This window comes from Morone saxatilis, unplaced genomic scaffold (assembly GCF_004916995.1).
Source record: "Morone saxatilis isolate NCDOM2014 unplaced genomic scaffold, NCSU_SB_2.0 Contig7, whole genome shotgun sequence".
NCBI lineage: Eukaryota > Metazoa > Chordata > Actinopteri > Moronidae > Morone > Morone saxatilis.
The window spans coordinates 5,875,662-5,885,146 of NW_023340246.1; the positions used below are offsets into that span (position 1 = coordinate 5,875,662).

The 9,485-nt window shown below is 42.2% G+C and overlaps 1 protein-coding gene across 1 annotated transcript in view; it reads right to left on the reverse strand.

The window, feature by feature from the left end:
* LOC118341124 (neurexin-3b) overlaps positions 1-8,122 on the reverse strand; it is a 258,555-nt gene extending 250,433 nt beyond the window's left edge. Inside the window, exons 1-3 of the mRNA XM_035679318.1 lie at positions 7,426-8,122; positions 2,465-2,482; positions 2,049-2,075 (exon numbers count right to left, since the gene is read on the reverse strand). Of these exons, the coding sequence (XP_035535211.1) occupies positions 2,049-2,075; positions 2,465-2,482; positions 7,426-8,122 (742 nt within the window). The remainder of the gene's footprint in view (positions 1-2,048; positions 2,076-2,464; positions 2,483-7,425) is intronic.
* Between the last annotated feature and the right edge of the window lie 1,363 nt (positions 8,123-9,485).

Consider the following 9,485-nt stretch of genomic DNA (forward strand, 5'->3'; position numbering starts at 1 on the left):
ATGGCAACTGAGCAAACTCCATGTGCTGAAGAAGATCATGTGGTAGGTCAAGCATGAACTTTAAATGATGTCTTTCTATATCTGCAGATGGTGACTACATTATGGTTTGGGTTAGGGAAATACGTTTTTTGGCATATGAACTCAAATTAATTAAGTAAAACAACTAAAACACAATTAGAGAAATGTTAGGTTTAGAAAAGATGCCAACAGTTTGCTGTATTAAAGTCACCAACCCACATTACTTCCTAGGTTGGTACTGGATGTAAATTGTGTACTGCAGATTTTTTCATTATGAACATAATTGCGAGGGATACCAGGGATCCAGTCAAATTGTCAAAAAAAGTAAGCCCCATGTCTTTTCCTAAACACTTTTCCTTGACCTTGGGGGATTACATGAGGAGGTCAAGGAAAGATGTGAAAGAAAATTCATAAGGACTTAGGAAAAGACAACCGCGGTACTGAGAAAATAACATACAATGGCAGATTTTGATGGACTACAAAAAGCATACTTCGCACCTGCACTCTTAGCAAGTTGTTTCCGTAGGCTATATACGCGGACAAGCCAGTGAAAAATATGACTTCATTGCCAAGGTTGAAATTTGAAAAAGGAATATAGGCTACCAGTCATAATGGTCATAATGTGTTCAATAGGCCTACAAATCTACCACTGTACATATAATCTTCTACTGCACATTGCAGCTATTATTTAAACTTAATACTGTAATCTTTTTACACATTCCTGCACAAACTGCATATATTCAATTTAAAATAACAGCCATATTGCACATATGCTCTTTTATTGTCTTTATGATATTTCTTTATACATTATTGTTAATTTTCTAGTTTTCTATTTATGCTTCTTGACCTGCAGTACTTGCTTTCCTTGTTATATGATTATTGTTATGCACCAATATCAGAGGCACCTACTTTACTAATAAAACTCATTCGGACTCTGATCATTCTTAAGTTTCAGCATCTGAGACTGAAGAACTCTTAAAATATTTAAATGATATTCCTAAAGGCTGGCAATACAACAAAGCCCGATATGAGGAATAACTAATGCCAATGCTACGCTACGACGTATAAACTTCACTTTGATCATTGTAATACAATAATGTTTAAACATGTTATAAAGTCCATCACACAGGACCACAACATCACAACAAGTAGATTTTACAACAGTAGCATTCAGTCAGCCTGGGTTTAATATATTGTTCAAAGTTCAAAACATAGAAGCATATTAACGAGTTAGGGCATAAGATAAAAACGAGGCGGTAACTTCATCAGCGTCCATTGTTGGTCGTTTTGATCATTTGTGAACGGCCGGCTTTTTAAGTGTTGCTGCAGCTGGCAATGGAATTGTGGGATGGCATTATCTCCTTTCTTATCTAAATGATGCTCAAGGAGATAATAAAGGAAGCAATGAAGCTCTTTTCCTTCGCATTTAGAGAATTTGAACAACTCTTATTATGGTTGCCACTCAAATACTTCCGGGTCCTAGGTTGTTTCTCCTACATGCACCTTACCTAATCATAACACTTTTTGTTCCTTATTTTCCTCTATATTTCCCATACCCCTCTTCTGCTTCCTCTAAGCTGTCTCCCCTAATTCCAATGATTTTCTTATCCACCCTCCTGCTTCCCTGGTTTTCACCCTCCCCAATTCCCCCCTGTCGCTCCAGAGGTCGAGCAGGAACAGTGGAGTGTGTCACTGCATGTTAGCTGTGGAACTGAGAACAGTACACAATTATGTAATACACAGGAACCTGGGTGAAACGAGGGTGAGGAGACACAGAAGCATAAAGAGAGAGAGCGAGGGAGCGAAGGTGAGATGAGGAACATGCTATGCCGCCATGCATCCCTCCCCACCAACACACACACACACACACACAAACCCTCCCACTTCTCTGCAGCAACAATGGGAGCATTGCAACACACAAATGCACACGGACAGGTAGTGAAGGCACACAGCGTAAAATTACGCCCCAAAACCAAGCCAGGCCAGGCCAGTGAACAAAACAATAGAGCTTTAGAAATAAAAAAAAGTACCTTGCTCTGCCTTCAGGTGTGCGAGGCCTTGAAGAGAAAATCCAACAGAGTGGGACAGAGAGAAAATTTCAGAACAACAGCACACCAATACTTCAGTTGTATTGTCATTATGCATGCTTTGCATGATGGCAAACCATGGCATTCACACTAAAAGCAAAGCTTTCCCAAGTGCATTTGAAAGCTTTCTATTGAAACAGACAAATGACTAATAAAGAGAGCAACACAGTATGTGAATATAAAGTAGCTGTGCAGGTTGTTTACTGAATAAATGGCAATTATAAATGATTAATCATACATTTCTGCTTGCTTTTTAAAGCTGAATGCATAAACATTTTTTATAGATTACAAAACCTTTTCTCAACTATAGAACTGTTTCTACAATTTAACTGCAACTATCACGGGTCCTTGCGACTCACCTGGTTTTCTCTGGACTGCTGTGGAGTGGTCAGAGGAAAAGAGAGAGAAAGCAAAGAGAAGTCCAGCATTAGCAACACACTACAGCTGCTTTTGCATGTGGATCTAACATGCAAAACATAGCACACTTCTAAGCATTGTGTCTCCATGTAAGGAGCATAGAGCTGCCCCTTGACATGCCTAATCAAAACAACTACGTCAGTTTAAATCCCTGTGGAGAGAAACACATAATATTTCATCTGTCCCATCTTCTCTGGGAATCAGATTGACAAACAACTCTTTCACATTTCGAATATCGTTACAGTAACATAATATTCCGCATCTTGTATCACACAGAGTGCCTCACACACACATTGAAAAGTGACATAAATCCATGAGGATTTATGGTGTTGTGAGGTTTGTGGATCTTGGGACGCTAATTCTCAGACCCATATCTTTCTCCTCCACCTTCATTTCTGCCCCTGTAACCCACCCACCCAACTTCTTCTGAACCGCTGACCCAAATTTAACACGCCTGTTGTGGTTTTTCAGGGGAACGCTCACTGTAGGATTCCTGTACTTTCGCAGTGTGGCGTGTCAAAAAAAAGGAAAAATACACCACACATTAAGCGTAACATCCTCACCAGGATCTCACCCGTGGATGACACCTTCTGGGTATCAAACATGCCAGTCTGATTTGGGGCACATGAGAGATCAGTCAGGGAATTCAGTCTCAGTTTGTATCTGTATCTCCATCCTGTCCCTTTAGTCTCAAACCTGACGCTTGCAGCTTAAAATTAATCTTGAGAGATTTCTGTAATCAGAGCCCCTCGAGAGCATCAAGGACTGGCAAGAGAAGATTGAAAAAATGTTAATTAAGACAGACTACATTACACATTTTAGGTGTCGGCTCTCATACGCAATATCTGCTCATAATTTGTCTCCGTGCTGTGCCTTGGTCTCTGCTCAGGTTGTCTGGCCTGTTTCCCACCACTGGATGTAAGTGTAAAATGTTAAATTTAACAAACTCAGCAGAGGACATAAATATCATTTGAAAGGAGGTGCAGAGCGACAAATACTAGAGGGAGCTGGTAAAGGCGAGGTGAGATTCTTCTCCTTTAGGGAGTCCAAAATGGCTGCTACTTCTCCCACACGAGAAAGGATGACATTGGGAGAGGGAAGGGAAGGACGAAGCATTGAAGTGGGGGGAGGGAGATAGTGGCCAGCTGATGGACAGCAGCACAGCTCTGGTTTTCTAGAACTGGGGGGGGACTTAAAATCCCCTGAACGTAAGCGCCTGAATGAGCAGGCGCGCGTTTTGTTTTTTTCTGACTGTGCAAATGCTTGCGCTCCATAAGTGTGCATATACAGCGTGTGTTAAACGCTCAGTTTCCCATGTAGATAAAACCCTTTCTCTTGATGCGACAGCAGCCAGAACAAGCCAATGTGCGGTGGAGGACATGTGGTCCAAGCGTAATCCTCTGCTCTATTTTACCAGCAGCTTCACCACTCAAATCCAAACATAATTTTCAGCTTGGGCACTAGACACAAATGCCCTCTGCACTGGAATCAGGCGAGTCCCTGCACCATTTTTTCCCTTTTTTTCCCCCTGACCTACTTTTTATAGTAAGATTATTGTAACTGTCATTTTTTCCATGTCTGTTTATTAATCCCCAAAGCTAAGCCTGAAGGCACCATTTTAGCACTTGCTTAACAGTTTGCTTGCCCTAGCCTTCAATTACAAGCCTTCCATCAAACCAGTGAATATTTTTTCAGGCAGAAGGGGGCCTTAAACTGTTCATTACAAATGCAGGATGTGGGATTGCGACAGAGGAAATGGGAGATCGTTTTACATATTCATTAAACAATCCAGTGTAGCTCTTAATAACCTTGACCTTATGCATATCTCATTGTAACTGGAAAACCCTAAGGTATTCAAAAAGACTTCATAATGTCACCTCCATTAATTTAATTGAACTGAATGAGGGACAATATCTAGATCATTACCATAAAAGATACTGATATTTGCACAGCTAATAACAGGAGAAGAATCTAGTTGATATTAAAGATGACTCCGCAGAAAGAGGTGGTTTGAGAGTTATCAACGGCTCACACGTAAAAAAGGGCCGAAGCTACGGTGGCGGATTTGCCTGCCAAAGTCGACGTGTAGGGAGCGAGTGGTGAGTGGTGTCTAATTTCAGCTCATTGCCCTGACACAGTTAGTCACACTGATACATCCTGATCCACACGGGAGGAGAAACTGAACATGTGTTTTATGGCCAACTGTTTATGGTGCTAAGCTGCTAGTCGAGCTGGACAGTTTGGGGAAGAGCTGCAGGAGCTCACAGAGAGACAGGACAGTCTTGTGATTATCACTGCTGTGAAATAATGATGCTTCAGCAGGAGGCTAACACAGCTATCCCACAATGCAAGAGATGGCACACTGTAAAATGGGCAAACTGTATGAACATGGATGTTTTTTTTTTAGCACAAGTGGCAAAAAAAGCAGGCTTTACTCTACCTCCACATCTCATGTTCTCATTTTTCATCTCACATTTTAATTCTGCCCACTCCTCGTATTTCCCTTCTAGGCCAGTGGGCTAGCAGGCTACCATTAGGAATACGGCTGGCAAAATGCTTCCAAGGCCCATGTCCACTCAGCCAGTCAGCCATCTGCCCGTTTTAACGAGCAGCTCCGGGGCCTTGTCGCTCCCCGCCCGTGTGTGTGTTTGTGCGCACGTCTGAGATGCGAATGTGTCTGAGGGCGTGCATGCGAGTCTCGGGCCATGCAGCCTGATAATGTAACATATAAATATTCACAGGTTTGACAGATTGCTTTCATTGCTCGTTAATGTAGAGCGTAATCAACAGTACGCTGACAAAGACAGGTGTGCTAAGCAATTGTTCACATTTAACTGCAACCAAATTGCGAAGGTTTAGGCGTCTGAAAACATTAGGTGCTTGAGGGTTGCTTGAACAACAAGTATTAAGACACTTGTAGACATGTGGACATAACAATAAAAAAAAAAATCCTGCGCCAGTTTGCCGATAGACAGTTTAAATTGACGGTGGTGTTTGTGCAGCATTTTCTGGGCAAATTAGCCATCTCTGTTCTCATTATCCACCTAATTATGGTTCCCTGTCTCTGTGGCATAATCAACAATCAGCCACATCAGTTAATGGGAAGGCAGAAAAGAGCAGCAGTCGGATCAGCTGGGGAGCTAACGTGACTACCCATCCTGCTTCGCTCTTTTATTGCTTAAAAATGAAGTTAAGGTGAGGAGATAGATGTGCGTGTTTGTGAAAGACTGGCAGAGAAAAGTAAGCAGGGGTTGGTTGTTGTCAAACAGCTGACCTCCTGGGACAAATTTGGGTACAACAGGCCTGTGGTGAACTCACTCGTCACACTCGCTCTGCCCTGGGGCTGAGATATGACCATCTCTGTTCCTGTCCCAGCTGTCTGGCTGAGTTGCAAGTGCACTCTTAAAAATCTTGGTTGTCTTAACACAAGGATGTCATAGTTCCACTGTCAGTTCTCCGGGGGGCTTCGAGACAAATGGGCCACCTCCTCCTCCTCCATCGACAGAGGCAATGAGCAAATGGGATGAAGCGAAAGGGGGGCAAGTCCAGTCCATCCGCTTGACTGCTCTGCAACCAGCACATTGCGTGCTGTCCTGAGCAATGCCACAGGCTACTAGCGCTTGAGATTTAAGCTCCAAACAGCTTTGTTTGAGCAGCAAATGATAGGACATCTTGTGAAACCAAACACAGCAAAACTGATGCACGGAAATCTGAAAATGTTTATTCTAAATGCACGCTATAATGGTGACAAACTACTGTATTGTGCAAATAACCGTGCTGTAGCATTCAGTGAGCATTCCCCTGATTTTTAGCAAAATGGAGTCATCCCTGAACCATGTCAGTCTGATTTAAACAGACAGGAAGTGGGTCATCAGTGGAGGAAATTTGACATGGGTCTGTTCACACAAAGTTATCTTTTACAGTCCATACACATGAAGAAAAGAGTAGATTATAGTGAAATTGTGTATTATCTGGATTAAATATGAAATATTGAAAAAACAAATGTATGAGGTGGAAGATGCAGTACTAAAAAACAGAAAATGTAGTTATTTCTGGCATCAGCTGGCATTGATCTTAAGGGTACAAGCAGCGGTATATTTTGAAAGGCTTTTAACATTAAGCAGCCTTCAACCAGAAGCAGCAGGGCCATTAAAAATCTGTACTTCCTGGAGAGGGAGGACAGAACCAGCAACATTTGAGAGTGGGTCCTGGATTATATCACTGTCACTGGGCCATGGCCATTTGATAGTATACACAAGTACTAGCAGGGGGAAAAAACTCAGTATGCCTATATCTTTAAAGCTGTGGAGATAGAAAAGGGTAGAATATTGTCAAAGCGCTGCATCTCATTACACTCCCGAAAAAGAGATGACCTTGGCACAGAAGCAGAGGGAAAATAGATGAAGTTGTTTCCCATCCAAACATTGTGTGTACCTTCAGGTCCCTTCACCACCTTGCAAGAGCTGAATACATTTAATGGAGAAAAGAGAACTGAGTGTTGTAATTTTGGTCATATCAGCTAATACCGTATCCAACGCTTCCTCATCAAAAGTAATAACTGTGAAGGCAGAGGAAATGCTGAGCACATCACCTCCAATTTAACTCCCACATGAAATATGAAGACTTTATAAAAGAAGCTTTAAGAGCAACAACCCACAAAGAAATATTCAGATTCTGAGTTTTTAGTCACACACCATGAGATGATTTTAACAATAAATATATGATGCAGAAAAGCAAATATGAGGGGTTATATACGTAACATTTCTTTACTGCATACCTGGAGGCAGACGAACCTGCTGTTAGGTCAGTTGTAAATTTGTATGGTATCCCTCTGAATTTTTTACAAAGATTTTAATCAATAGTCAGTGCTTGACACAGAAAGCTCTGGAGCCAGACCTCTTACCTTCTGTGCAGTATCGACCTACATATCCAGTTTTGGAGCAGTCACAGTAGGTTTCTCCATCTGCCAGCGAGCAGATCCCACCATTCTCACAGGGGTTCTCTGTGCAAAGGCCCATCATCTCCAAGCGTACTTTCTGACTATTGATGAGCGTGGGCAGCTTACTCCCATAACTGAGGTCTGTGATAATTCCCTTGAATGGTGGTAGCTCACGGACAGAGGGCAGGGTGATGGCAGATGTGCGGATGTCCCCCGGGAGCCCTCCGAGGAAGAGGTCACTGACGATCTTCATGAACCGTCGCTGGGGTCGCACCTCTTCCGTCTTGGTCTGGCCATCCACGGCCAAGCCAGTCCGCAAATCGTGCCTGTTGATGGCGGCAAAGTGCCAGCGGCTGTCGTTGACCATCTTGTCAGAGATAATGGTGGTCTCGGCGCAGTCGATGCTGACGCGAAGCTGCAGCTTACCTTCGGATACCATGACAAGCAGGAAATCGCAAAATCCGCCGTCGTCGAAGTAGAGCAGCAGGCCTTCCGATTCTGAAGTCTTGAACTGAAATGTCAGGTCACTTCTGGAGCTGGCGTCCCAGCGCAGGTAGCGAGCCCACTGACCTTCGGAGCCAGTAAACTCCAAGCCTGCGCTCAGGCCCAGCACGGTACTTAGCAGCAAGAGGACATGCCCAAGTAGGCTGTTGGGATTCATTGTAGAGAATAACAGGATGCACAAGAAGAGGGTTAGAACTGGGGATAGATCCTCAAAGTGATAATAACATCTGATTATGGCTGTGTTCCAGGATTTATCTGCTGAATAGTTATATTCCACATAGATAATTTTACAGTCAAGCAGAGGATGCAATATCCTTTTTTTTTTTTCAGGCAGATCTAATGTTGGAATCAAATCTTCTCAGCCAAGTCTATTCAGAGATATATGGAACAATATCCAATTTCCAAACAAAGTGGACAGGTGAAAGTGCTAAGATGAAGGTGATCCTCAGTGAGTTTTGTCAGTGATTCAGAGCTGCATCTTGCGATTTTTCTTTGAGGCGACTTCCTGGATTGAAGCGCATAGCCTTCATCGTCGGTCCAGTTCCGTGCCCCATGGTTTGATCTCCAGCTTCAGACACGCCTTTGACAGAACTGCGGGGGGAAAACAGATCACTGTAAGCAAACATTCAATTGGCATGACAAAGAAGCCACCTGCTAATTAAAAAAAAAGTCATGTGCTTCAGTAAATCTGAATATATAAACTTGTAAGATGCAAAAAATAAATATACTATCATATATCTAATCTAATGCTATTCAATGCATCAGTTCTGCAGCAAGACAGATCATTTGCGAAACTTAAAATGTTCCACTTATTGACAGGCGTTGATTCAACTTTTAGGCAGCATTTTGTAGTGTTGTTACATTTTATTAGCATATATTAGTGTAATGAAGTCAAATTAAAAATATTATTCAAAAGAATTAGAACAAAGAAGGCTTTGCAAGTATTTGTTCCAACAAGCTCAGTAAAATACACAGAAATGCTGTACAGATAAACAAAATCATGCCTATGACTTTAGATCAAGCTGTAAGAGGATATTGAGAGCACCACTCAATGCAGATTTGACTCTCCATGTGGCCTTTAAATACCACTAAATAACCACTATTAACATCCATTAAAGGTTTACGAGCGCTTTTATGCAGGGTTCCATTTCTCCCAATTACCCATTTTATTTGAAGATCAACTCACATAATCGTTCAAATTTTTAAAACCTTAATTTGAGAGTTAAATTCCCCAGACAGTGGTGGCACAATGCAGAAATTTTGCGGGGAGAGAAAATAACAAAAATAACAAACCAATGTAGCAGACTGCTGTTACTGATTGTGTGATGAGTGAAAATCCATTGAGGTGAGCCAGAACATGTGTTAAGCCTCAAACGTTAGCGAGCTATCTGTAAGGGCCTGCTGGGAACCTGATAAATATGACTAATTATCCACCGCCACTTTCTCTCTCATTTGCATATCTTTGGGGGATTACAATCATAAACAGCTATTCAGAAAGATGTTAGGATGGTACGACTTCA